The sequence below is a fragment of the Drosophila innubila genome (assembly GCF_004354385.1).
Source record: "Drosophila innubila isolate TH190305 chromosome 2L unlocalized genomic scaffold, UK_Dinn_1.0 4_B_2L, whole genome shotgun sequence".
NCBI classification, from domain to species: Eukaryota; Metazoa; Arthropoda; class Insecta; order Diptera; family Drosophilidae; genus Drosophila; species Drosophila innubila.
In genome coordinates, this window is record NW_022995372.1 from 21,331,843 (window position 1) to 21,357,479 (window position 25,637).

At 39.1% G+C, this 25,637-nt stretch overlaps 7 protein-coding genes and 1 long non-coding RNA gene across 14 annotated transcripts in view; 5 read left to right on the forward strand and 3 right to left on the reverse strand.

Moving 5' to 3' along the window:
- The window catches only part of LOC117780930 (protein abrupt), a 45,011-nt gene extending 39,474 nt beyond the window's left edge, over positions 1-5,537 (forward strand). The window contains exons 6-7 of the mRNA XM_034617624.1: positions 1,693-2,415; positions 3,053-5,537. Of these exons, the coding sequence (XP_034473515.1) occupies positions 1,693-2,415; positions 3,053-3,540 (1,211 nt within the window). The 3' untranslated portion in view covers positions 3,541-5,537. The remainder of the gene's footprint in view (positions 1-1,692; positions 2,416-3,052) is intronic.
- A 102-nt stretch (positions 5,538-5,639) lies between these two features.
- Positions 5,640-15,405, forward strand: LOC117794525 (interaptin-like). Of its 5 annotated transcripts, XM_034635163.1 has the most exons (10): positions 5,640-6,025; positions 6,096-6,218; positions 6,456-6,799; positions 6,866-7,773; positions 7,866-8,021; positions 9,911-14,030; positions 14,099-14,338; positions 14,398-14,515; positions 14,584-15,074; positions 15,149-15,405. In XM_034635163.1, exons 1-10 carry the CDS (start codon positions 5,893-5,895, stop codon positions 15,290-15,292), a joined length of 6,777 nt encoding a protein of 2,258 aa, XP_034491054.1. In that variant the 5' UTR covers positions 5,640-5,892; the 3' UTR covers positions 15,293-15,405. The 5 variants fall into 5 exon arrangements, with proteins under 5 accessions (XP_034491054.1, XP_034491055.1, XP_034491057.1 ...); XM_034635164.1 differs by lacking the exon at positions 7,866-8,021; XM_034635166.1 differs by lacking the exons at positions 5,640-6,025; positions 6,096-6,218; positions 6,456-6,799; positions 6,866-7,773; positions 7,866-8,021 and adding an exon at positions 9,032-9,060.
- LOC117794527 lies at positions 8,411-9,006 on the reverse strand. The gene is made up of 2 exons (XR_004618440.1): positions 8,874-9,006; positions 8,411-8,825 (listed from the first exon to the last, which is right to left on the reverse strand). It is a non-coding gene; the product is annotated as an uncharacterized LOC117794527 (long non-coding RNA).
- A 131-nt stretch (positions 15,406-15,536) lies between the features above and the next one.
- Positions 15,537-17,371, forward strand: LOC117780183 (putative mediator of RNA polymerase II transcription subunit 15). 2 transcript variants are annotated; one of them, XM_034616607.1, is made up of 4 exons: positions 15,537-15,630; positions 15,894-15,985; positions 16,105-16,203; positions 16,288-17,371. In XM_034616607.1, the coding sequence occupies exons 1-4, from the start codon at positions 15,613-15,615 to the stop codon at positions 17,018-17,020; spliced, it is 942 nt and encodes a 313-aa protein (XP_034472498.1). In that variant the 5' UTR covers positions 15,537-15,612; the 3' UTR covers positions 17,021-17,371. The 2 variants fall into 2 exon arrangements, with proteins under 2 accessions (XP_034472498.1, XP_034472499.1); XM_034616608.1 differs by lacking the exon at positions 16,105-16,203.
- A 468-nt stretch (positions 17,372-17,839) lies between these two features.
- Positions 17,840-19,555, forward strand: LOC117780284 (lysosomal thioesterase PPT2 homolog). Of its 2 annotated transcripts, none has more exons than XM_034616742.1 (6): positions 17,840-18,027; positions 18,136-18,235; positions 18,292-18,333; positions 18,396-18,503; positions 18,573-18,844; positions 19,500-19,555. In XM_034616742.1, exons 1-6 carry the CDS (start codon positions 17,896-17,898, stop codon positions 19,521-19,523), a joined length of 678 nt encoding a protein of 225 aa, XP_034472633.1. In that variant the 5' UTR covers positions 17,840-17,895; the 3' UTR covers positions 19,524-19,555. The 2 variants fall into 2 exon arrangements, with proteins under 2 accessions (XP_034472633.1, XP_034472632.1); XM_034616741.1 differs by lacking the exon at positions 19,500-19,555 and adding an exon at positions 18,912-19,221 and having other exon boundaries at positions 17,844-18,027; positions 18,573-18,846.
- LOC117780285 lies at positions 19,390-20,067 on the reverse strand. The gene is made up of 2 exons (XM_034616743.1): positions 20,024-20,067; positions 19,390-19,918 (listed from the first exon to the last, which is right to left on the reverse strand). The coding sequence occupies exons 1-2, from the start codon at positions 20,030-20,032 to the stop codon at positions 19,565-19,567; spliced, it is 363 nt and encodes a 120-aa protein (XP_034472634.1). The 5' UTR covers positions 20,033-20,067; the 3' UTR covers positions 19,390-19,564.
- A 636-nt stretch (positions 20,068-20,703) lies between these two features.
- LOC117782038 (double-strand break repair protein MRE11) lies at positions 20,704-23,010 on the forward strand. Its single transcript, XM_034618951.1, has 5 exons — positions 20,704-21,005; positions 21,066-22,113; positions 22,168-22,322; positions 22,384-22,720; positions 22,783-23,010. Exons 1-5 carry the CDS (start codon positions 20,779-20,781, stop codon positions 22,876-22,878), a joined length of 1,863 nt encoding a protein of 620 aa, XP_034474842.1. The 5' UTR covers positions 20,704-20,778; the 3' UTR covers positions 22,879-23,010.
- A 599-nt stretch (positions 23,011-23,609) lies between these two features.
- LOC117781378 lies at positions 23,610-25,190 on the reverse strand. Its single transcript, XM_034618128.1, has 2 exons — positions 24,475-25,190; positions 23,610-23,957 (listed from the first exon to the last, which is right to left on the reverse strand). The coding sequence occupies exons 1-2, from the start codon at positions 25,188-25,190 to the stop codon at positions 23,837-23,839; spliced, it is 837 nt and encodes a 278-aa protein (XP_034474019.1). The 3' UTR covers positions 23,610-23,836.
- Positions 25,191-25,637: the final 447 nt, after the last annotated feature.

Below are 25,637 nucleotides of genomic sequence, written 5' to 3' on the forward strand. Positions count from 1 at the left end.
GCTGAAATTGTAGATTGGTTAAGTGTTTGAAGATCGGGCTGTCTGCTGAAGAATGTGGATGATATGATGCTAGCATACAACAATTATTACGTTCCTATATTCAATATAGTATACTATATTAAATAGTACATATACATATGTACTTCCACTACTGCGTATGTGCAACTTTATATACATATGTATAACATACAACAAACTAGGGATACACTGTAAAGAACCCAAAGAAATGATATGATATATAGCAGTGCTGCAAGTTAATTGTAATTTAGTGCAACTGGATGATTGATCCTAAAGATTGACAGATTGGCTACTAGACTCCAGTTTTAATGAATAAAAACTTAACTAAAACTCAACGTAAATCGTAACTCGTAAATCCAAAATCCAGTATTATACATAGGAAAAGCTAATAAAAACTACACACACTTTATAGTATGATATATATGTATATGTAAGCGTATAAAGCATAAACCCAATTATAAATGGAGGTATGTATTTGTAGATAATGAGCTGAAAACCAAGCAGAAACAATTATAATTAGTTATTATGAATAATGATAATGATACTACAAAATAGAATGTGCCTGCGTAATATATTTTTAGCCAAAAACAAAATGGAAAAAAATAAAAAACAAAAACTAAACTAAAGTTGAATATAGAATACAACCTACTCACACTTACACTCACACAAACACTCTCTCACATACACACACACACACACAACACAAATATAAACAAATACATAGAGACAAGGGAGAAAGTTGCAAAGTTTTATTAGAGAAAATTCAAGAATGGAAGCTCAAAATTGTCATCTGAATTGTAATACTTTTGTTTATTATTTTCATTGGCAATCTGCAGGGCATAATAGAAAAAAAGAAGGAGTAAAAAGAGAGAGCGCGAAAACATACGTAAAAAGGTTCCTATAATGTTAATCAAAAACTAAAAATAAATAAAAATGAAAACACTAAAAATCGTAACTAAAATGAAATTGAAAAATCTGAGTAAGAGATAAAAGATAGAAAGACGATCATGATCCAGAATCGTTGCGATCGTTGCGGTATTATGAATATTCTATTCCATTTCGACACGGACAATTTTACAGTTGTGTAGCCTATAAAGTATATTATTATTATATTATGTACTCGTAACAACTTTATGTATCATTTACGAGCATTTTAGTTGGCCAATTGTTTGGAGAAATACCTATGTATAGCTCTTATAAATGTATCTGCAATTTATGTACGACTCGATGAGGCAAATATATTTTGGTGAATAATAAAGAGCAAACGAAGAAAAGTCGATGTCATGGATTTCCAATTACTTTACATTTTTCTTTACCTTTCAAATAGTTTATAGTTTTCAGAAAAGAGCTCTAAAACAATCAAGTTTGTTGTACAGCGAAATTAACTGATTTCCAACTTCTTTTATTTTGATAAACATGATTTCGATTCCATTTCCAATTTTTTCACGTTCAGTTGGTTCTTCTCTTGACGTCCATCTCTCGAGAATATAAAGGGCTCTTCCAGTTTAATTTTCCTAAAAGGTTTCATTTCAATGTTTCAAAATAAAGTGAGATTCTGAAATTCAGATTCTTATCCAAACGACACTTTGATTGTTTTGTAGCTCTTAGAAACAGGATTAAATTATGAGAATTAAATTACTAAAAGCGTATTTATTTCGTGTTCTTTTCTCACAGTTTCACGTCGTTCTTTGGAGATGCGTGTACGTGCCACAGATCCGCGACCATGCCCCAAATGTGGCAAAATCTACCGCTCGGCGCATACGCTGCGCACTCATCTGGAGGACAAGCACACAGTTTGTCCTGGCTATCGCTGCGTGTTGTGTGGAACTGTGGCCAAGTCCAGGAACTCGCTGCACTCGCATATGTCGCGTCAGCATCGCGGCATTTCCACAAAGGATTTGCCCGTGCTGCCCATGCCCAGCGCCTTTGATCCGGATCTCGCATCCCGTCTGCTGGCCAAGGCCGGCGTGAAGATATCTCCGGCTGAGTTACGGGCACGTGCTTCACCCACCGGCGGCAGCGGAAGCAGTGGAGGAGCTGGCAATGGGGGCAATGGACAGAAGTTGGACCTCAGCAATGCCAGCGGTGGACCCATGGACGATGTGGACGATTCTGACGATGATCCCGAGGATCTGACCACCGGCAATGGACTCTATGGCGTCGGCAGCAGCGCCAGCGACCTCAGCCGCTATCACGAGAGCTTGCTGAGCAACTTTGGACACGCGAACACAACCATTTCTCGGATGCGGAACGAAGCTGCCGCAGCTGCAGCTGTTGCCGCCATGGGACAGAAGGATCTGGGCTCTGGCGGCGGCGGAGTTCAGTTGCCCAACAGCAGCAATGCGGGTCAATCCCTGCTGGACACGTATCTGCAGTTCATCACAGAGAATACTTTCGGTAGGTGACACTGTACTTATACTCTTTTCCCATTCCAATCCATCATAATCATAGTACCGAGCTCTAATCGCGAAAATATCATATGCAACAATAGAAAGTTATCGGTGTTAGAGTTTTCTTAAATCTTGAATTGAAATTATTTACAAGATTAAAACTATGAACTCCACGTATCCAATTCATTCTTTCATTCATTCATTTCATTCTTTTTATAGTTTACTACGTATAATTTTAACTTATTTTGTTGTTTTAACACTACAAGAATAACTAATTAATTATTGTGCTAGCCACAAGTTAAATTCAAAAATATATAATTTTTTTTTGTAAAAAATTAAAACAAAGCTTCAAAATATTTTAGATAGTAACTAATTAATTATTGTGCTAGTCACAAGTTAAATTCAAAAAATATATAATTCTTTTGTAAAAAATTGAATCAAAGTTCAAAATATTTTAGATAATAGCTAATTAATTATTGTGCTAGTCAGAAGTTAAATTCAAAAAATATATAATTCTTTTGTAAGAAATTAAAACAAAGCTTCAAAATATTTTAGATGCGCTTGACATTTGATACATATTTGATTTAATTGAAAACTGTTGGAAATGTCGCTTATTCTACAATGTATTATTATTTCTGTTGCAGGCATGGGCATGTCACAGGAGCATGCAGCTGCCGCGGCGTTGCATGCCGCCAAAATGGCGCAATTGAATGCGATGGGACACAGTCTGGACAAGTTGCCAGCGGGTCTGCTGCCAGCACAGTTTGATCTGAGCAAGTTGACAGGAGGCGTAGGTGCAACAGCTGGTTATGGCCAAGGTGGTGCTGGACTGACCATTGAACCGATACTGAGACGCGACCAACAACAACAACAACAACAAGCGAGCAGTCTCTCCCCAGAGCTTAGTTCTGTAGGTCACTTGCACCACAATCTGGTCGGTGGTGCTGGTGTTGGTGATCCCGATGAGGTGGATGTCGATGCCGATGCCAATGCTGAGATTAGACGCGATGGCTCGGAACCAATGGATTTGGGATTGGGCCTGGATAATAATCAATCCGGCAGCAACAATGAGGTGGCCAATTCGGATGCCGAGGAGAATTACTCGGAGGATGAGGGTGTGCACAACACATAAGCGATAAGCGAAAGGCAATAACCACAAAATTTGGAGAGTAAAAGATAGAAGATATTACGATATTACGATATTCAGAAGAGTCGTCAAACAAACAGTTGTATACCCACAAAAAATGGAACATTTGTAACGAGTAGCCTTATCCTCATGTATACCAGTTTATGTGTACTATACGATACGATAGTTACGCTAGTTACGATAGTTATCTAGAACTAGAAACAAATCATACAGATCATACTTATTATGTGCTGCGTGTGCAGAAATTTTAGTAGAATTTATGTTGTGCTTTTAACAAAACAAAAACAAGAAACAAATTTAAGTGAACAAAAAATCTATCTATTTAAAAAAATTTAAAAACAGAGATGATTACATGCATAAACAATATTTAACCTATATACTACCTATATACACATGTACCTGTTGTGTGTATACGAAGAGAAGAAGATAAAGCACAGAACAAGACAAACTCGAAAAAGAAAAGAAATGCAAGAAAAACTCATACTCCAAAATACCTAAAGCTAAACCTAAACATAAAAGTACTATAGACATCTAGTTATTTAAGTTTAGTGTTAAGAATCTCGAAATTGAGTAAACAACTCTGTAAATAGTATACAAAATGTTGTAGGAGATACGCACCCGGACAGAATGAATCCTTCCCATTTGAATACTCTTAAATCCGTCTTAAGTTTTTAATAATTATGTAATTTTATCAGATGAAACAATTCAGATGTGCCATGCCACAGATAGAGCTTACATATGACTCTGGAGACAACACAAATACGAGTACGCCTATACATATATACATACGTGTATGTATAATACATACCTATATTTATAGTGCTTAACCATATCTCAGGAATACACGTGGATGACATTCCCGCTGCCTCAATTAAACAGCCGGAAGAACCGAACTACCTCAGAAATGATTTGTGCAGCCCTTGTACTCATTATCCGTAATACCTTTATATATCTTCCAGTAATCGTACTTACACACACATTATAGCAGACACATCTGCTTAGTTTTAGGGTCTCCATTGAATGGGTGCGCAATTTAATCAATTTTTAAAGAATACTGCTATCGCCAAGCAATGTAAATTTAATTACTATTATTTATACACAATTATGCGATTATGTACAACAAAAGTGAAAGAAACTACAAGCACATACAAAACATTTGCTTAGATATAATTAAACGCGTAATCGCTCGTATTTGGAAAATATATTGTAATAGAATCAAATACCTCATCATACTCAGATCACATAAATAATCACTCACAGATTCATTTAAAAGGTTTCTCTCCACGTGTTCCATATAATCGCAATGTCATTATGCCCGTATTTCCTATATTGTACATTTAGTTTGAATATGCTCTGTTTATTTTAGGTTTATTGTTAGTTTCAAGATCGAAGATGAGCACAGACTCTACAAGAGTTGAACCCCACTTGCCTTATTATAACATATATATGTGTTACTTTAGTAATTTTCTACCTCAATTAATTTAAACGTAATTTACTTGCATATTATTTAAGCGCGCAATTTTATAAATGTATATCTTTTTTCATATAGTACTTGTATCTTTTGAACAAATCTTCAATGATAATTCATCACGAGTCACCTAACATAGCATAAATTTAATGAATATTGATGAAGCAAATGCATAGAAATAAATTATACTATTGAATAAAGCAAATTATAAGTAAATACAAATATGTTTAATTTGTCTCTCTCTACCCTATTTTATATTGCGTCCGGCTACGTTTCTTTTGAAACCATATATTACTTATGCTATTTTTAATTATAAGCTGGAAATGCATTAATGGCAACACTCACACGAAGAGACACAAACAAACATACACAGAGAATTGAGTTAAGTCGCTAGAATAAAATGAGTTAGTTAAATTAAAGTCGTTACATAAGCAATTTAAGTAGAGATCCATGTGCTTAGAACGTTATTAATATATTTATTGAAATTACAATAAAGTCGCGTTATGAAGAACAACCAATGTGTGTTTATTTATTTTCGTACGTTCAAATACAGATTCAAATTGAATTTTGAATTTACTCAACTTTGCCAGCCCTGTCAACGATCATATCTTGACTTATCGATAGCACCTCACATATTTTCTATTTGTCAGCCCTGACGATTACATGAAGACGCAAGTAACTTTTCGATAACAAGCCATTGTCTGAAGAGTGCTATCGATATCACCAATGACGCTGTCATCGCAAATGTGAATGCCTCAGTTAAAAGAAGAAGCATTCGCAAAGCGGCAATTGTTCGAATTAACTGTAAAAAAAAGTCAATGTAAAAGCTAAATATTTCATGTGAATAAGTGTTAATTGTTTTTGAAATTATGTCCGCCAAAAGCTCTATTCAAGTCTGTATCAAGGTACGTCCTTGTGAGCCTGAGCTGCCCAATTTGTGGCACGTGAAGGACAAACGAACCATTCATCCAATAGACAGTCAAGCAGATCCCTGTGTTTACGGTGAGCAACCAAAAAAAGCAACAACAACAACAGCAAAAGTATTAAAGATGGCCGTAAATTTAATTTTCAGATTATGTCTTTGATCAGGGCTCCAACAATCAAGAAGTTTTCGATGGCATGGCCAAACATATTGTGGAGGCCTGTGTAAAAGGCTTTAATGGCACCATATTTGCATATGGCCAAACATCGTCAGGTAAGCAAACACAGTTAGTCGCGTAATTGTTTTGACCAAATTTAAATTTACCTATATTCCCTAAATCCTTATTTTTCTGGTTCTATTTTAAAAATAAAAAATAAATACGTGAAGCATCATCGTCAAAACAATTACTTGACATACTGTACATTATTTATAGAATATGTATAGCAATTTATGGCTTAAGTGCATCGAACGACAAATTTGACCCCATTCATGTTATTGTTCCCTTGACAGGTAAAACCTATACCATGATAGGAGACAGGGAGAATCCAGGTGTAATGATCCTGGCTGCAAAAGAGATCTTTAATCAGATTTCCAATAACAGTGATCGCGACTTTTTACTTCGCGTGGGTTACATTGAGATTTACAACGAGAAAATCTACGATTTGCTCAACAAGAAAAATCAGGATCTTAAAATATTTGAAAGCAATGGCATGGTCAACGTTAATTGCGAGGAATGCATCATAACGACTGAGGAGGATTTGCTGCAGTTCCTCTGCATGGGCAACAAGGAGCGAACTGTTGGTGAGACCAACATGAATGAACGCTCCAGTCGATCACATGCAATATTTCGTATAGTAAGATAACTTGCATTCATTTATATTTTCATTTTCTTTTTTAAACCGTCAATATTCTCCTTGTAGATTATTGAATCACGCAAAACAGATCGCACCGAGGACGATGCGGTCATTCAGAGCATATTGAATCTGGTAGATCTGGCGGGATCTGAGCGCGCCGATCAGACGGGAGCACGTGGAACACGTCTTAAGGAGGGAAGTCACATTAACAAGAGTCTTCTTTTTCTGAGCAACGTCATTAAGAACTTGGCTGAAAACGAAGACAATAGATTTGTTAATTACCGGGACTCGAAGCTCACGCGAATTCTACAGGCATCCCTTGGCGGCAACGCGTTTACCTCCATTATTTGTACTATTCGTCCCTCCAATATGGAGGAATCCCAGTCGACGTTGAATTTTGCAATGAGAGCGAAAAAGATCCGGTTGAAGCCGCAACTAAATGAAATTGTATCCGATGCAACAATGATGAAGCGCCTGGAGCGTGAGATAAAGGTGCTCAAAGATCGCTTGGCTGAGGAACAGGCCAGAAATGAAAGCCAGCTTAAAGTGCGACTGTTGGAGCAGAGAATAAAAACCGATACGCTTAAGATAATTACCAGCAATACAATCACAGATCATCGCAATAAAATTCGCCGGCGTACTTGGTGTCCAGCCTCATCGAACCCAGAGACAACGGTCAAAATTGAAGCACCTTTTGTAGATAAAACTGAATCGAATGGACCAACTGTCAATGTTAATTTCTCACACTTGCCGAAGCCGTGCTTTTACCCAAAAACATTAAACCCAAATCAACGGGCATTGAATGGCCCGACGACTATAAATATTATGAAATCCCTGGAAATCAAAGAAGAATTTAATTCCCTAGTTGAACCCAATTTTGAACCGACTGTAAATCCCACTCCAGCTGCAGCTCCTGGCCCCAGAATGCGTTTAATAACACTTACGCCAACCATTGCTCAAATGGGTGCTAAAGGGTGAGTTTTACAATCATATTTACACATTTCAATTACATTACATTTCATAAACTCATTCCCAATCACACATTTACCAAAACATGCATATGTAGTAGGGAAATGCTTGAACGTGAAGTTGTGGAGCTGGAAGCATTCACCAAGATTGAACAGCACATTAATTCAGAGTGGGAAGTGCTAAACGAAAATTTATCTGTGGCGAATGCTAAGATCGATGAGCTGCAGGCCGAGCGTCTTAATTTGTTGCAGCGGTGAGTTGAATAAGCTACATTAAGAATGTCCCACACTTTGTAGTTTCATTTTCATCAAAGTTTGTTTAGAGTTTTGACAAGCGCATCCCCAGCAAGTAAAAAAAAAACTAAACAAATAATTTTTGAAAACTACCGGTCTGGGTAACGGGTAACTCACAGTCGAGCACACTCGACACTAGCATTCAAACTTCTTTCGACTCAAGTTTCAAGCAGGGGAAAAGCCTGTTATAAGTTTTAAAATTTTCGATACATCATTTATTTTGAAATTTTTATTTAAAAGTTATGGAATTGATTTTTAAATAAATCTAGAGAAATAATAGTTATTTTAAAACCAAAAATAATTGGTAGTCAATAACTTTTATTTGGAAAATAAAAATAAACTTATTTCGTATCTTTAAAATCAAAATTAAAAATGAGAATTAAAATTGATTTGATTTATAAAGGTATGAATAAAAGTTATGGTGTGATCCATGTTATAGTAGCATATTTTCTTCACACTGATTTTTTAGGTTTAATTTTGGCTCCATAACTGCTACATTTGGTCCATGCTGTCAAATATTAATAGTAATTAGAAATCGATTAACATTCCACAAATAATATTGTTATTGTTTATGATTTGAATTGCCGGCCGGCGATTTGAAAATCGAATTCACCACAGCAGGTGCGCGATAAAATCGTGTAAATCAACTCGTGTTGAACTCTGTTGAGATTCTCTTCTAATTTATAGAGTCTCGTCATTCAGACTGAGCGCCGAGTGCGACGTGAGTGGAGAGCGGCACACACGAACCCAAAGTCAAAATAAAGCTGAAAGATAAACAAAACGTTTCGTTAAGAAAAAAAAAAAAGACCTACCTATTTAGTATTGCTATTGTGATAGCACTGGAATATAAAATGTGTGTGATGATGAGAGCCAGTTTGTCGAATGTCGAATGGAAATGAATTCGGCCCTGCCGATCGACCTAACGATCTGAAAATGGCAACAACGTTGACGATAAGCAAAACGAATCTCCAATCAACTAGCTTGAATGACGTCGCAACGGTTTGTCGATTAATTGTTATATTCCATAATGTGTCCATGAGTTGAGTTTTGTGCAACATCAAAGTACGTTCCATTTCAACGAGCACACGCTTAGTTTATGGTAATCGATGACGTCGTTTTGCGAAGCGTCTTTAAAAATCAAAGACGCGACACTGATGTAACTCTCTTCTCTCTCCCCAAATTAAATTGGCCCATTATACCCGAAGCGTGTGAGTAAAAATACGCATGCAACAACAAAATGCAATTATATGGGTGTGCGGTGTGTGGGTATGTAGTGTGTGTGTGTGTGTTTTATTGTAGGGCTGAACCGCAATTGGAATGCTGTCGTGTGATCATCTGGAGACAGCAGCTGCAGTCTCTATTTTTAGGGAGCTCGCTATAATTGTCAAAATACTTGTCCGGGAGAAATTGGAACCCAAATGCAACTTCAACTTTTTAAAGATATATTCAACTGAAAACTAAGCTATAGGTAATAGATATAAAATATGATAAATTCAGCAAAGTTGTATATAGAACTGTGTGCATAATTATATATATGTATATTATTAATATTTATGTTTTAGAAAGAAAACAGGTTAAATAAAAAAATAATATGCACATTAATAAGAATTAATGGGAGTAATCTCTTGTTAATTGAATTTGTGTAAGACATCTGCATTTATCAGTCGATTATCACTATGATAACTATATAAATAAACCTAATACATTATATTTTTAAGGCTTGAGGGTAATAAACTCAAAACTGATCACATCTACAACCACATACAAAAACAACATATTCCATTCGAATGCACATTTATTTATACATTCTTTTATCATTATTTCCTTACTAATTGTGATTACTTTGCAGATCGGAAGCCTTGCAAGTCGATGTGGATGCCCTGAGAAAGTCCAAGGAGGAAGCTGATGCGAAAATAGTGGATTACGAGGAGCAATTGAAGAAGCTGAAGCAAACGGTGGATAGATTGGACATGGAGAATCGTGCTGCTGTCGAATTGGAGTTTCAATTTAGCAGTCACAAAACGAAATCAAAGCTGAGAGAGAATGAACTGCTGACGGCGCTGTCGGAGAAGGACAGCGCCATTGATAATCTGCAAAAGTCGCTCAATGAGCTGTCGAATGAAGTGCTGCGGAACAGCAAGGATGATCACATGCGTTCCATTTGCCCAGCCCTCGAAACAAGCTGTGAAATCATCTGTAAGAAGTGTGTAGAACTGGAGCGCCTTCTCGAAGAGCACAACAATAAACCTAATGCTGACAATGGTGGCCTGGCAATTGATTGTGAATGCGAGCAATTGCGTCTGGACATCGCCGAGACACGTGCACAGCTGGAGAGTGTGCAGAGCGAATACAAACAGATGAGCAGCGATGTGGCTGAGAAATCGGAGCTATGCGATCGCCTCAGTCGTGACGTCATCTCTGCTGAGGAGGCAAAGGAGGAGCTGCAAGTGAAATTCGATGACCTGGAGCAAACGAAACTGCGTCACGAGCAGATTATAAAGAACATGCAAGAGGAATATAATGCCATAAAGCAAAAATATCAAGCCTTACAGCGGGATTATGAGACTCTGGAACGCGCAGCAGCTGCCACAGAAGAACAGCACAAGAAGTTGCAAAGCGAAAATGAAAGATTGCAGCAGGAGATCAGCACATTGAAGCAAACTGTCGAGGAGATTCAACTGAAACTTATTGAAGCAGCTGCCACTGAGATCCACGAGGCTCTTGTGCAGCAGCTAAAGGCCAGCAATGAGCAGCTCATGGCCAACTTGGCCCAAATGGAGACCAAGTATGGTGAGCTGCAAGGCGAATACGATGATCTGTCCAATCAGCTCATGGAGAGCGTGCAGGAGGGCGATAGTTTGCGTGATGAATGCAACGCGTTGCAGGAGAAGCTCAAAACGGCGCCAATGGACACTTACATCGCTCAGCTGGAACAAGAGGTGGCCGAGATGCGTGAAGCAATGACAAATCTGCAATCCGAGCTGCTTGAGAAATCTGTCATAGCCAACAAAGTGGAGGATTACAAGAGTCAGATCGAGTCGCTTGAGAAGCAGCATGCCGAAATGACTATGGTGTGCGAAGAGCTGCAGGAGAAGGTCAAAGAGACGACCATAAACGAGAGCTTGTCCAGGAGCACAAGCACACTGATTGCAGCAGACACCGATCAGGAGGAGGAGGAAGTCGATAAACTTAAGCTCAGACTCAATCAAATGAATGGAGAAGTGCAAAAGCTGCAGATTGAAATCAAAAATCAGCTATCGATCATTCAACAGAAAGATGTGCGTATTGAGGAGATGCAATTCGAGGTACAGGAACTTAGTGAACGTTGTCTATCCATGGATGTTCTACAGGTTGAGCTCCGCTCGAATGCCCAGCAACAGAATGAGCTGCTTGATCGCCAGACGGCAAAATTAGCCGACGATGTCAGTCGCATTGATCAGTTGCAGGAATCCAATGCAAAGCTGACAGAGCGCTGCATAAAAGCTGAAGAAGCATTGGAAGAACGCCTCAAACTGGTTGACTCCAACAAGGAGGAATACGAAAAACGCTTAAACAACTTGCAATTGTCACTGAATAATGCCAGAAAAGAGTTTGAACAACAAGAAAAAATGCATAAGGGGGAGCTTAATAATATTAACCTTGAGTTTCTACAAAAGATTGAGGTGAGCGAGAGTCGTTACCGAGAGAATCTTCACAAATACAATACCGAATGGCAGGACAGATTGCAGAAAATAAGCGCGGAGGCCGATTCTGCCAATGATGCAAATACCTTGGCAATGGATCAGTTGAATCGGGAAAAACATGAACTCGAATCGTTGTACAATGAAAGCCAAAAGTTGGTGGAACAACTGCAGCATAAGTTGAGCTCTAGCGTGAAAGATAAAAATGATGCCGAATCTTGCAGCGAAAAGCTGCAGGAGTTGCATGAAAAGTGCAAGAAGCAACTGCAGGATAACGAGCAGTTAAAGCTGAACTTGGACAATCTACAACAAGAAAAGACTTCGTTACAGTCTGTTGTCGATGATAACAAACTGATAATAGAACGTCTGAACCAAGAGCTGCATTCTGAAAAGAATCTTCGACAATGTGATTCAAACAAGCTGCTAACTTTAAGCCTTGAACTAAAGGAAGCCATCCAATCTAACGCCACAGCAAAGACCGAGTATAACGAACAGATAGAAGCATGCAATTTAAAGGTAAACGATCTGCAAGAAGAATTGAATAAGGCAAAGCAATTTGCTAAGGACGTTGACAAACTTTCCGCGGACTATGAGCAAATTCAAGGTGCTCTGGCCAAAGCCAATGAGTTTAACAAGTTCTTGGCCCAGAGAGCCGAAGATCTCGAACGTGAATTCTCATTGTCGCAAACAGAGGTGAATACTCAGAAAGCTAGATTGGATAGCTTACAATCAAAGCTGGATAATACTCTGGAAGTGAAAAACAGTGTCAGTTCAATGGAGGCCACGCTTACACAAAAGCTACAGCAACTGGAGAATGAAATGTCCGAGCAGACTCATCAATTTCAGCGTCAGATTGAGGAGTTGGAAAGCTCAAAGGCTGAACTTAACTTCAAGATGGAATCTTTGCAACAGCGAAAACTCGAATTGGAGACATCGAATCACGAACTAACTGTTAAGCTAAAGAACGATCTGAACATGCAGAATCTTTTGGAAAAGGAGCGAGAACAGATTGTCAACTTACAACAAAGCAATGCTCAACTGCTGTCGCAGCTACAGACGAAGCAGACAGCGTGTGATTCAATGCAACAGTCCTTGCAACAGGCAGAGTTGCAGCTAAAATCTAAGCAGGATGAATGTCAAATATTGCAACAGACCATTCAACAATCAGAGTCTCTTTTAGGGAATAGACAGTCAGCTTTTGAAGCAGTGCAACAGTCCTTGCAACAAGCAGAGTCTGAGTTAAAAGCTAAACACGCGGAGTTTGATAAATTGCAAGAGTCCTTGGAACAAGCAGAGTTGCAACTACAAGCTAAGCAGAGTGAATGTGAGGCATTGCAACAGTCCTTGCAACAAACAAAGTCTGAGCTAGAGATCAAAAATGACATCAATAATACATTGCAACAAATAGAGTCTCGGCTAGAGATGAAAATAGCCGCCTATGATGCGTTGCAACAGTCCATGCAACAGGCAGAGTTGCAACTACAAGCTAAGCAGGAAGAATGTCACATATTGCGACAGACCTTGCAACAATCAGAGTCTCAGCTAGAGCTCAAACAGACGGCCTACGAGACACTGCAACAAACCTTGCAACAAGCCGAGTTTCAGATAAAGACTAAGCAGGATGAATGTGATGCACTGCAACAGTCCTTGCAACAAATAGAGTCTGAGTTAAAAGCTAGGCAGAAGGAATATGATGCAATGCAACAATCTGAGTCTCGCCTAGAACTCAAACAGGCAGCTTATGATACACTGCAACAGTCCTTGCAACATGGAGAGTTGCAGCTGAAGGCTAAGGAGTCAGAGTGTGAGGCATTACAACAGTCGTTGCAACAAGCAGAGTTGCAGCTAAAAACTAAGTTGGAAGAATGCCAGATATTGCAACAGTCCTTGCAACAATCAGAGTCTCAGCTAGAGATAAAGAAGGCGGCTTATGATACATTGCAACAGTCCTTGCAACAAGCAGAGTCTCAGTTAAAGGCATTGCAACAAATAGAGCCTCAGCTAGAGCTCAAAAAGGCGACATGCGACACATTGCAACAGTCCTTGCAACAAGCTGATGTTCAGCTTAAAGCTAAGCAGAAAGAATGTCATACATTGCAAAAGTCCTTGCAACAAGCGGAGTCTCAGCTTCAGATTAAACAAATGCAATGTGATGCTTTGCAAAAGTCCTCGCAACAACTGGAAGCACAACAGGTGCAAGGTGCCACAGAACTCTCTAACAAAAACGCCGAGCTCGTCAACCGAGTTAAAATGTTGCAAACAGAAATGGACAAACTACGCTCAATGCTGGTAAGCTTTAGATATATATATATATATAGATTGCATATTTATTCGCAATTTCATTTAAATTTGTACAGAAAGCCAACAAAGTTAGCTTCGATGCGGATCGAGCACGTTTGGATGCCACAATTTCTAGTCTACTAGAGGACAAACGCAACTTGGAGGAGAAACTTTGCCTCACTAATGATATTGTCCAGAAACTGGAGACGGACTTGAAAAACAAAACCAACAACAGCAATCTGTCGTTTGATTCAAATACATCAAATACATCGCCAGCTGCCAGAAGGAGTTTGGATCGCGATGCGCCGCAGCCGCGGGTAAGTTCTCCAAGCATATAAAATAAAGAACATTTTGTATAATATGTGATTTGCTTTAGAAATCTTTAAGCTTGGAATCGGAGGTGCGTCGAAATCGAAGAATCACCACACACGACGAGAGGCGTCAATCGTATTGGAATGATTCGCGGCACGTGGCCTGCATGACAGATCCCGTGGGTAGGTTCAACTGACAAATTGGCATTAGTTTGATTAATTTTAATAGCTTATATTGATTTTGTATTAAGATACCAACTGTAACTGCGAGGAACTTGATCGTAAGCTGAAGGAATGCCAATTCGAGCTGTTTATCAGGGAGAGTAAAGTGACTGCACTCAACATTGAGTTGAAGAATCATCCACTGAAGGAGGAGAATGCTCAACTGAAGAAACGTCTGCAGGAGGAGCAACAAAAGGCGCGGGATGAACTCAAGCGAATGAAGAACAAGCACTCGGATCTGATGAGCAAATTAAATGCACTCACTGCATCTGCATCCATCTCCAGCAATGTCCAAAATGCAACTTTCGTTCCGCCCGTGCTGGTAACTATCGAGACCCAGACAGAGTCCGAGTTGGAGCTGGACTTGCAGAAGACGACCGCCAAATTGAATGATGCTGTGCAAATATGTCGCCATCGCTATAATTATATCAAAGAACTGGAAGATAGATTAAAGCAGAAAGAAAATAGCGATACTTCCAATATTTCTTCACAAACAACTGGTGAAATTATTCTACTTAAGGTAAATACACTTTTAATTCCCAATTGATGTTGTGCATGATGCATGTTTAACACGAACTTCTGTTTCTTTTTCAGTCCAAATTGGATACACAAAAAAAGGAGATTGCTGCCCTCACCAATAAATATGAGTTGGCCAAGAAAGCCCTTAAAATGCGAAAGGATGAAATTGTTCAACTGCGTCAAAACGCTGGCACGGACACAGCAGCAACATCAAAATAAGTCGTTTTTCCATAGTATTACTATGTTGAGTGATCTTGTCTTAGTCTTGTTTAATTATCGTATTTCAATAGTTGTTTACTTGTATCAAAATAAACCATTAATGTTAAGTGTTATTTAATTGTTGTTTTAATTTCGATAGACAGACGCAGACGTGTGCAATGGAAACATGGTCGATAGCTTTCGATAGATAAATGCGATAACGAAATTAAAGACAATCGAAGTTGTAGGGTTGCAGCAATGTTTTATCGCACGCCTATCGACCGACCACCACACTCATATTAAGTCTTGTATTAAAAAAAGTTATTCTGCTTAAGTTGGCCATGAATTCGGCAACAAAGGTATGTTAAGTGCAATCGCGATGAGTGAATCAATCCATGAGCGCATTTACCAAATATTATGGCCCCATTAATAAGTGCGGGAGAAAGGCGGCTGCGACTCGTCATTTTGTCTCACTCCTGCGGCTGCGAATGGGAGCTAAAATTGTTTGTTTCATGGAGGGGAAAAGGGCGCGTTTGTTTTGAATTTGCAACGCATGCAAACAACAACAGCTGCCACAACAAACTCAATTTCATTATTCTTATATTCTTCTGTGTGTGCGCAGGTTGGGGAGATTTTCACGGCCGCGGGACAAGCATTCAGCAAGCTTGGAGATTTGACGATGCAATTGCATCCAAATGCCGAATCGCCCTCTGGGTAAGTGTGTCTGTGTGTGAATTGCCGGATTTGTTGTTATAAAAGCTGTGCTAATATTCATGTGCACTCGTTGATTTGATGATTTCATGTTCCCTCGCTATGCCGGCGTGTGCTCTTAGTAAATGGACAGACGAGGAAATCGACATGTTGCACTCGTCCATAATGCGCTTCTCGGACGATCTCAGCAAAATCAGTTTAAGCATTAAAAATCGCACAGTGTAAGTGTTCTTCTTCTGCAATCCTCTATAGCGAGGGAACATGATTATGGCCAGTACATCATTGTAATCACATAATATTTGCAGATCTCAAATACGACAAGCGCTCAAGAAGAAGGCCTTTGAGGATGCTGGCATACCGGCTAAACAGGTGCCCGTGCAGCAGGTGCAGCATGTCATACAGACAGTCCAGCAGCTGCCAATCGTTCAGCAACAGCACGTATTCAAGTCACACATCATACAACAACAACAGCAACAACCACAACAGCAGCAGCAGCAGCCGCAGACGAAGCAAATCATATTGCAGCCACAGACGACGACAACAACCGTGACAATCAAACAGTTTCAGCAAATGCAACAGCAAAAAGCTGCCGCCTTAGCTGCGGCACAAGCAGCTGCCGCAGCAGCAGCGGCCAATAATACGGCGACCATCACAGAGAACATCATTATACAGCAACCCACATCAACGACGGCGGTGACGGTGCAGCAACCGCAACAACAGCTGCAGCAACATCAACAAAGTAACGCTGTTGTGGCAACGTCTGCGTCGCAGCAGCAGATTATTGTGCCTGCCACTACAACAGTATTGTCATCCAGTTGTCCAGTTACAGTTGGAGCCGTTGTGGTCGCCGACGATGTTGTGAGCACCACGTCGAATCCATCGTCGATATCGACGACAAGTGCGGCCCTTAAGTGTGGACCGGATGTCTCAATGACACTAAATCGGATCAATGTCCAGGAGAATGAGGTGGACGTCGAGGAGTGCCTGCCCGCTGAGGTTGTTAAGCTGGATTTCGTTAGCGAGGAGGTAGCAGGGTGAAATTTGATGCCAGCTAATGGTGAAGCTTCGCCCGATCTGGTCGAGGACTTCTATTACTAGTTATAATGTTATACCAGCTGCAGAATTACAACACATAAAAGTAAACTCTTTATATTTAAGACCATTCTTGGCCTAAACTGTTGAGCGTTGTCATATATGTAAATGTAAAGACAAATTGTAAAGTGAAAACACAATTTTATCTGACGCGCATTGCTCAGTCAGTTTTCTTATTTGGTGAGTTAATAATAGCGTTTGTCTCAACTAGATCTAAATTTAAGACGAGATTCAATAGTGCAAAGTACATAACAAAAATCGTGTAAGTTGAAAATTAATAAAAGAGCATAATTTTAGTTTTTTTTATTGTTTTTTGCTTTTAGGGGAATATTGTAACATATAATATAAACCATGGACAGTAGGAACAACAAAATTAAAATCAATTTTAAACTAATCTCAATAATTTATTCAGTTATTCTTGGACACTTATTTAAATGTCAATTTTTCTTGCGATTGATATGCTGATCACTATTAATACTAGCAAACCCACTTGCCCATAAGCTTGAAATGCGTGCGTCTATGCATTTTTAGAGTAATTTCGATATAATATAAAACAGTAATTGATATATGGCACTTATTTATTGAAAACATTAAATTTTGGTAATAGCAGCATACCATATGTAACGTTGTAATTAATGGTAGTTTGTGACGTCACACGGGACTCAAACGAGCGAACAAAGCAATTAACTGAACTAGTTCCTTCGTTCACTTGAGTGACCAGTTCAATCAAACTTATCTGGAACGATGTTGTAGTTGTTATAAAAATAAAAACAGTCGCAAAAATAAATTCGTTGAAAAAACTGGCTGCTTGAAAGTAAAAAATGAGAATAGGGATATTACTAATAGTATGCATGAATATTATTGGATCGCTGGCATTCAAACCAGTGGTAATTCTGCATGGCGTTCTCTCGGGAGCTGAATCAATGACACTTTTAGTGCGTCAAATTGAAAAGGTATTTATAAATATGTATGTAAATATGTGAACCGTCCTTTGTTATTGTTTATTTCCACAATGACGAGTTCAAAGTCAAACTGAAAGACTTCCTAAATTTCGATTATAGATTCACCCGGGGACAACAGTGTACAATTGCGATAAATTCAGTGGTTGGTACAGTCTGGAGAGCGCTTGGTGGCAAGTTGAACAGATCAGGGATTACATAGGTAGCTTTAACATATTTTGTTTGAATTCCAAATGTTTAACTTATGTTATCGAATAGATCAAATTGGAAAGCTTCATCCAGATGGGATTATTGTACTAGGTGAGTTTTCTTGAAGTGTTCACAGTCTGCTGTAATTTTTACTTATCTCTGAACAATTACAGGATATTCTCAAGGTGGTCTCTTGGCAAGGGCGGCGATACAAAGTCTGCCTAATCACAATGTGAAGACCTTTATATCGTTATCATCGCCACAAGCTGGTCAATACGGAAGTGGGTGCAACATCTTATATAGTAATTTATATAACTCCATAATACATATGTGTTGATTTATTTTTATAGCAAGTTTCCTGCATTTAATATTTCCGGATCTTGCGGCAAAGACAGCCTTTGAACTGTTTTACTCCAATGTGGGTCAACACACATCTATAGGTGGCTACTGGAACGACCCGCATAAGCAGGAATTATACATGAAATACAGTGAATTCTTGCCCTTAATTAACAATGAAAAGATCAGCTCAAATTCAACATCATTTAAAATGGGAATGGAACGCCTCCATAAGCTAATCCTTATCGGTGGACCAAACGATGGCGTCATTACACCATGGCAGTCCAGGTACAATATATTACCATTGCATTTTTTCTATTTAAAATAATTATATTATTATGTTCGACCTTTAGTCATTTCAGTTACTTCAATGAATCATTGGATGTGGTTCCATTCTATAAGAGAAAAATATTCCTGGATGATTCGATCGGACTAAAAAAATTGCTGGAGGAAAATAAACTTATAATCATTGTTAAGCCATATGTACATCACCTTTCTTGGCACACGAACAGGAGAGTCATCAATCAAGTAATAATGCCGTACTTGGATTAAACTGCGATAATATGGAATTGAAGCGAGTAGGAGGCTGTGATTGGAATGATGGAATATTCATTTTTGAACTGATATCTGATAAGTACACATATATGCTGTGTACATATTTAATAATTATCTGAACTATTAGAACAATTTATACAAATATTAATATTGTTTTCATTTACATATTATTTTTCTGTATGTTAGCAGAAAAAATATTATTTTTAAGTTGTAATCAAAATAAATATTAGAATGGCAACACATTATTTACATAACTTATACTTCTTCAATTTAAAAAGCCAAAAATATATTCTAATTATGTTTCTATTTATGTATATAATCTATTCAAATAGATATTTATGCAAGCAGTGCAAGAAATTTTAAAATGTACACCAACACAGGATGGTATAATTACAAGTTTGTCGTTTTGAACAATTAAATAATTCGTATAATCAAAATAAAACCGGTTGATTCAGCTGAAGCTAACAATATTCGTATTTCTATTAGAGATGATACGATAGCTTATGGGATTACGAAACAATTTGCTGTAACAAATTTGTATTTGTTGATGCAAAATTTGGATCCCTAGGCGAACTAGGTTTTTTTCGTTGCCCTCTTGTATCAAGTGGAGCCCATCTTGCAATTCTGTTATGGAAGCATTATCAAGATTAAGCACATAATCAAATTCTTCCCCGTCAGGCTCCTGCGACTTATCATCATCGAAACTTAACTTGCGTCTACGTTTGGCAATATTCGCTGCCGCGACTTTCTCTTTCTTGTCCTTTTTTATTTCTATTACTTTGTCTATCAAATATGGATGACGTCGCTGCCAAAGTTGAATGTTTTAATTAATTAATTTCATCTTAACTGGAAAGTGTACATGCACTTGGGAGTGGGGTACTACTTACTCTAATTTGCTGATAGAAATTACCTGTGCCATTTCCCAGATTGCCGCTTAGCTGGAATTCCACGACTTCACGTCCCTTTCGCTTTTTGATTTTAAATATACCTCCATTCAAAATGTAAGGGATCTTTTTTGTTTCGTCGGCCATCGAATTGTTCTCAATTGTTAACAATTTTTCCGAAATCGTTCTGTACAAACAAAAAGCACCGTTAGTTCTCGCGGCGTCCTTTTAAATTGGGGCTGCCACCCTACAGAATTTTCCGATCTGGTAGCTTGTTCTATTTTAATAAAGAAAAATTTTGTTGCAACTTCTAAAATTTGACTAAATTGAAATTTTTTTTTTTTTAAAGCTAGAATTTTTGTTCGAATTTTCTCGATTTTATGAAATTTTTTTTTTTTTTATAAGTAAATTTTTAACTTTTTTCCCCTTTTGTTGCGAGCTTTAAGCCTTTATTAAAATTTATATATATATTTTTTTGAGTTGCGGATTTTAAATTTTCATCAAATTGTTAACAAATTTCAAAGGTATTGCATTTTAATATTTGCATAAGCTAAACTTTTAATTTCGATGCTTCCCGATTTTTAGCATCGCAAATTCGGTACTCAAATTGAAAACTATCGACAGCGCTGCCAGACTTGCCAGTTACAACTAATAAACACAGTGCTGCTTTTGGATTTATCGATAAATGCGCCGCCGGCCCGCGTATAAAGTTGTGAAATTTCCACTTGTTGGACGAAAGTGATTCTGTTTTGATTTGGAAGGATTAGCAGTGCTAACAAACATGGCAGAAGGCGATACAGCTGAGCAGGATGCTGAGAATGTTATACGCATAATGGTGGCCACTGACAATCACTTGGGATACGCCGAAAAGGACGCTGTGCGCGGGGAGGATAGTTTTACGGCATTTGAGGAAATACTGGAAATGGCTGTAGCCGAGGATGTGGACATGATTCTGCTGGGCGGCGATTTGTTCCACGATGCAGTGCCTAGCCAAAATGCAATGCACAAGTAAGTGGAAGTCAGCCAATCAAGTCAAAATTGGAATTGGAATTTGAATTTCTTTTGCAGATGCATCGAATTGTTGAGGCGTTATACTTTTGGAGATAAGCCGGTGTCCCTGGAGATACTGAGCGATCAGGCGGCTTCATTTCACAACGCCGTCAATCAATCGGTAAACTATGAGGATCCCAATCTGAACATTGCCATACCCGTCTTTTCCATACACGGCAATCATGATGATCCAAGTGGTTTTGGGCGCCTGAGCTCCTTGGATCTGTTGAGCACAACAGGCCTGGTTAACTACTTTGGACGCTGGACAGATCTGACCAAAGTGGAGATAAGTCCCATTCTGATACGCAAGGGTGAAAGCAAATTGGGATTATATGGACTCAGCCACATACATGATGCCCGCTTGGCGCGTCTCTTTAAGGACTATCAAGTTGTAATCAATGGACCCAATGAATCCGATGAGGAGTGGTTCCATCTGATGGTTGTTCATCAGAATCGCGCCGAAAATCGAGGATTCAAAAACTATATTCCCGAGGAGGCGCTTCCTTCGTTTCTGCACTTGGTTATTTGGGGTCACGAGCACGATTGTCGCATTGATCCTGAGTTGAATGCTTTGCGGGATTTCTATGTCTCCCAACCCGGCTCATCGGTGGCCACATCTCTGTCCGAGGGCGAAGCGAAGAAGAAGCACGTCGGCCTCTTGGAGATATACAAAACAAAGTTTCATCTGAAGCCTCTGCCATTGCAAACTGTGCGTCCATTTGTCTTTGATTCTATTAATCTTGCAGAATGTGTCGATAAACTCAATTTGGGCGAGGGTGATGCCTCCACAAAGGTGTACAATTTCGCCAAGGAGCGCGTGGAAGCCATGATTGAGCATGCCAAGACGATGCTAACGGACCACCCGAAGCAGCCAAAGTTGCCATTGATACGACTTCGTCTACTGTTTAATGAGGAATCGCACATGTTTAACACCATTCGATTTAGCCAAATGTTTGGCACGCGTGTGGCCAATCCCGCTGATGTGGTCAAGTTTGACAGGCTGAAGAAGTTTAGGGGCAAGAGTGACAAGATCAGTGTCGACAAGGAAGCGATGCAGCGTGCTATGGTAATTGCCAATATAACCTGTAACTGGTCAATGTATTAATGGTTACTCTTTCAGGAAGTGGACAACACCAATCGTGTTGAGCAATTGGTGGATAAATATTTCGAGCAAGCGAATAATCCACTCAAGCTGATGCACTCCAAGGCATTGGCAGAGGTAACCTATCGCATGGTGGATCATTCCGATAACGATGCAGCTGATGATATCTTTGGGTTGGTTTATTGCTATGACATTTATTTAAATAACATATTAATGTCCTCAAATCAATTGTAGCTTTTATAGTCAGAAGGCAGTTGAGCATTTGATGGAAGCTCTGCCCGATGATGACAGCATTGACGAAGAACTGATCAAATTTCGACTCCATCACAGTGCCGATGAAATGCTGAAAGCATTGGACTCTTCTGGTTTTAAGGGGGTAGGATCTGCAGCTGAAAATGGTGAATCACTGAAGATTGAGACGAATGCTTCAATGTCTACAGCTGAAGAGCCGCCCAGCGTTGGCGCTGGGGGAGCAAGAGGTACACGTGGGCGTGGTCGTGGACGAGGACGTACTGCAGCAAACACTGCCACAACCAGAGACACAACCAGTCGCTCAAATGACACATCAACCGTAAGCTGTTTTAACACTGCATTGCCTTCGATTTTAATTCCTCTCATCTTCATCTTCTGCAGAATTCGTCAGGCAGGCAGCAAACACTTTTGAGCGCTGTCAGTAGTGGACGCAAAACCAATCCAAATACCTATGTTATATCGGATGATTCCGACTAACTGTTATTTTTATGCTTTTGAAGCACATTTATACTCCTGTGAAGCATTTTTATATTTTTCAAGGCTTTCCAATCGCCTCTAAAAAATTTTAAAATAAATTCAACTCAGTTTTTAAGAAGTCTGTTAAATCTATGTTATTTGATGAGATTTTAATTGTAATTTTAAACATTCATGTTCCAATTTTTTGCTGTTCTTCACACTTCAAATTGTCATAATTTGGTCAAATCTTTACAGATACCCTTGCGGAATCTCCATTTTATCACTGTCCATATTTTCCATACTTTCCTCGACACTTTTGCATACTATCCCCTTGACTCTTTTTTGAAAATTCAAACTGTCATAATTTTGTCAAATCTTAACCGATTTTCTTGCGGATTCTCAATTTGATCGTTTTTTGGCCACTAATTTGATTCTGCATCAACATTGGAAAAGTAATTTTTTTGTCATCCTTGTTCATTTTTTCTTGGCACTTTTTAAAAAAAAAAAGCTTTCTGGAAAAATCAATATTTGTAAGCCAATAAATCGAAAATTCGGTTCTTTTTTCGGTTTTTTACATTTCGAGTTAATGAACATTTCTACATCTCTCGGAATCCAAAAATGTGAAGGGAAATTCGTTTCAATATTAATTGCAGATTTGAATTTTGTCTTTTCCTTTAGAACGTAATACAAATACTTATACTTTATAAGTAATACTTTGTTTATTATGTTGTGAAGAAACCACTTGAAGAATATTTGGTTGGTGACATGTATGCTGCACCCTTATATTTTTCTAAAATTTACACTAAATCTTAAGAGCTACGATAAATAAATGGGCGCCAGTCTGGACACGCAATGGAGTCAAGGCTCAACTCGGCTTGAATTTCTTTGGTAGTCTAGCTGCATCTGCTTTGAACACACACATTTACAAACACACGCACACGCAACTTGGACAAGAGTAAGAGGTCAATAATGTCCTCTCCTACTGCTGATGGTACTCGTAGTAGTAGCGATATGGATCTACCGAGGAACTACCTCCGGCAGCTGTGACGCCCACGTTGGGATTTGTTTTCGATACGGGCCTGATGACGTACGTGTTGCGTCTGAAAGATAGGTTAAAAAAAAATTAATTTTATTTATTATTTCTTAAATTTAATAACTATTTATTTAACTAGCGATTGACATTACTTGATGCAACCTTTGATAGCTACTTCACTTTCCATATAAAGTAAGTCATTAAATTGTTTTGACAAACTCTTATATTACCATATTGATTTTAATTGTTAAAAAATAAATTTAAACGAAAGGGTTTCGTTTTTATTTTAGTTTTAATTTGTTCTATGAACCATAATATTTAAATGAGGGAAGAAATCAAATATCAAGAAAGATATTCTCCTTTTGCAAATCAGAATATGTGAATTCCATAATTAACACTTATAATTTTTAATTTGATTGGGTTTTTCTGATTCGACTATAATTTACTTTTTTTTGTACATAAAAAGGAAAACGGTTCGTTTAATTTTATGAAATAAAAATGGTTTTAATTTAAATTTAATATACATTTTGTAGACTGTTTTTAGTTGACATAATAAAGGTAAATAAAAGATTTTGAACTCTCACCTGTTGTGCTCGCCGGCGTGCACCTGGAAGCTGGTCTCCTCGCTGTGATCGTGTGAGAAGAGCTTCTTCAGTGCAATAATTCCGGCTATGGTCAACGCCACTTTGCTGATCACCAACGCCTTGCCGGCAATTGCGGCCAATGCCTTTAGACCCAGCGGTCCAGCGATGCCCATTGCAGTTAGCAACGCGGCAATCACATACTTGATGTGTCCACCATCCTTTTGCTTCTTCTTCTTCTTATCACGACCTACAAAGTGGTCCCCATCCAGGCTTAAGTCCATGTCGAATTTCAGCGCATGCGTACGCATCAGTTTGTCGGCCTTGGAGAGGAGGGCGCGATCCAGGGGTGCCAGACTGCCAAATTGCCTGGCATCTGTCAGGGAGCTTATGATGCTATCGGTGTCACTTTTGTTCTGCTTCTCCAGCACCAGGCCGTCCACGATTTTAATAGAATCCCGATCCAAAGCACGCGTCAATGCATGCAACGCCTTCTGCTTGAGGCAGCCAATAAAATCGTTCCTCTCCTGGCAATCGTCGTAGACACGACGCACCAGTGCCAACTCCGGTCCCAGTCCCCAATCATTACCAGCTGGAGTGGGAGTGGATTCAACGTTGCTGTGCCGGCGTCGTCGTTGCATTGGACTCGCAGCTGCCTCCACGCTTGCTCCGATGCTGGCGGCGCACGCCAGGAGCAGCAGCCACTTGAGACGCGACATTCTGCTGGCTATGATATTGGTTATATATGTGTATGTATATTCCGATGTTAATCCACAATCCAACAATGCTGTGTCTGCCAAACGTCAGCGATCTTCGGATGCTACTGCAGCGAAATCGCTGTTCGCTCCTCGCTTTTATAAATTGCGATCCATGGATGGCCACAATCTGGGAATCACTCAGATGGAAACAATTGGCGTGCGCCAATGAGATGCGTCTGTGGCGGGAACAGGGGACGGCAACTTGCAACTGCAACAGAGACTGCCACTGATGTTGCCTAATTAATATTAGCCATTTTTTGGGCTTTTCTTTAATCGCATTTATGGCTCTGACATGTTTTCATTATCAACTCACCCATGGCTGGGATGCTGCTCATTCAATTGCCCAGTTTGTATTCGTGCTGCTGCACTGCATCTGCCATAGCTTCAGCCTTAGCCTCGGGCTATGCC

Coding starts and splice junctions, on each gene's coding strand:
- LOC117794525 (XM_034635163.1), top strand. CDS start 5,893: ATGTCCGCCAAAAGCTCTATTCAAGTCTGTATCAAGGTACGTCCTTGT. Junction 6,219..6,455: donor ATATGGCCAAACATCGTCAG/GTAAGCAAACAC, acceptor TTCCCTTGACAG/GTAAAACCTATACCATGATA. Junction 15,075..15,148: donor GTGAAATTATTCTACTTAAG/GTAAATACACTT, acceptor TTTCTTTTTCAG/TCCAAATTGGATACACAAAA.
- LOC117780183 (XM_034616607.1), top strand. Junction 15,986..16,104: donor AATGCCGAATCGCCCTCTGG/GTAAGTGTGTCT, acceptor GTGTGCTCTTAG/TAAATGGACAGACGAGGAAA. Junction 16,204..16,287: donor AGCATTAAAAATCGCACAGT/GTAAGTGTTCTT, acceptor TAATATTTGCAG/ATCTCAAATACGACAAGCGC.
- LOC117780284 (XM_034616741.1), top strand. CDS start 17,896: ATGAGAATAGGGATATTACTAATAGTATGCATGAATATTATTGGATCG. Junction 18,334..18,395: donor AGATGGGATTATTGTACTAG/GTGAGTTTTCTT, acceptor GAACAATTACAG/GATATTCTCAAGGTGGTCTC. Junction 18,847..18,911: donor ATTACACCATGGCAGTCCAG/GTACAATATATT, acceptor TTCGACCTTTAG/TCATTTCAGTTACTTCAATG.
- LOC117782038 (XM_034618951.1), top strand. CDS start 20,779: ATGGCAGAAGGCGATACAGCTGAGCAGGATGCTGAGAATGTTATACGC. Junction 22,114..22,167: donor AAGCGATGCAGCGTGCTATG/GTAATTGCCAAT, acceptor TTACTCTTTCAG/GAAGTGGACAACACCAATCG. Junction 22,323..22,383: donor GCAGCTGATGATATCTTTGG/GTTGGTTTATTG, acceptor AATCAATTGTAG/CTTTTATAGTCAGAAGGCAG.
- LOC117781378 (XM_034618128.1), bottom strand. CDS start 25,190: ATGTCGCGTCTCAAGTGGCTGCTGCTCCTGGCGTGCGCCGCCAGCATC. Junction 23,958..24,474: donor CACGCCGGCGAGCACAACAG/GTGAGAGTTCAA, acceptor CCTATCTTTCAG/ACGCAACACGTACGTCATCA.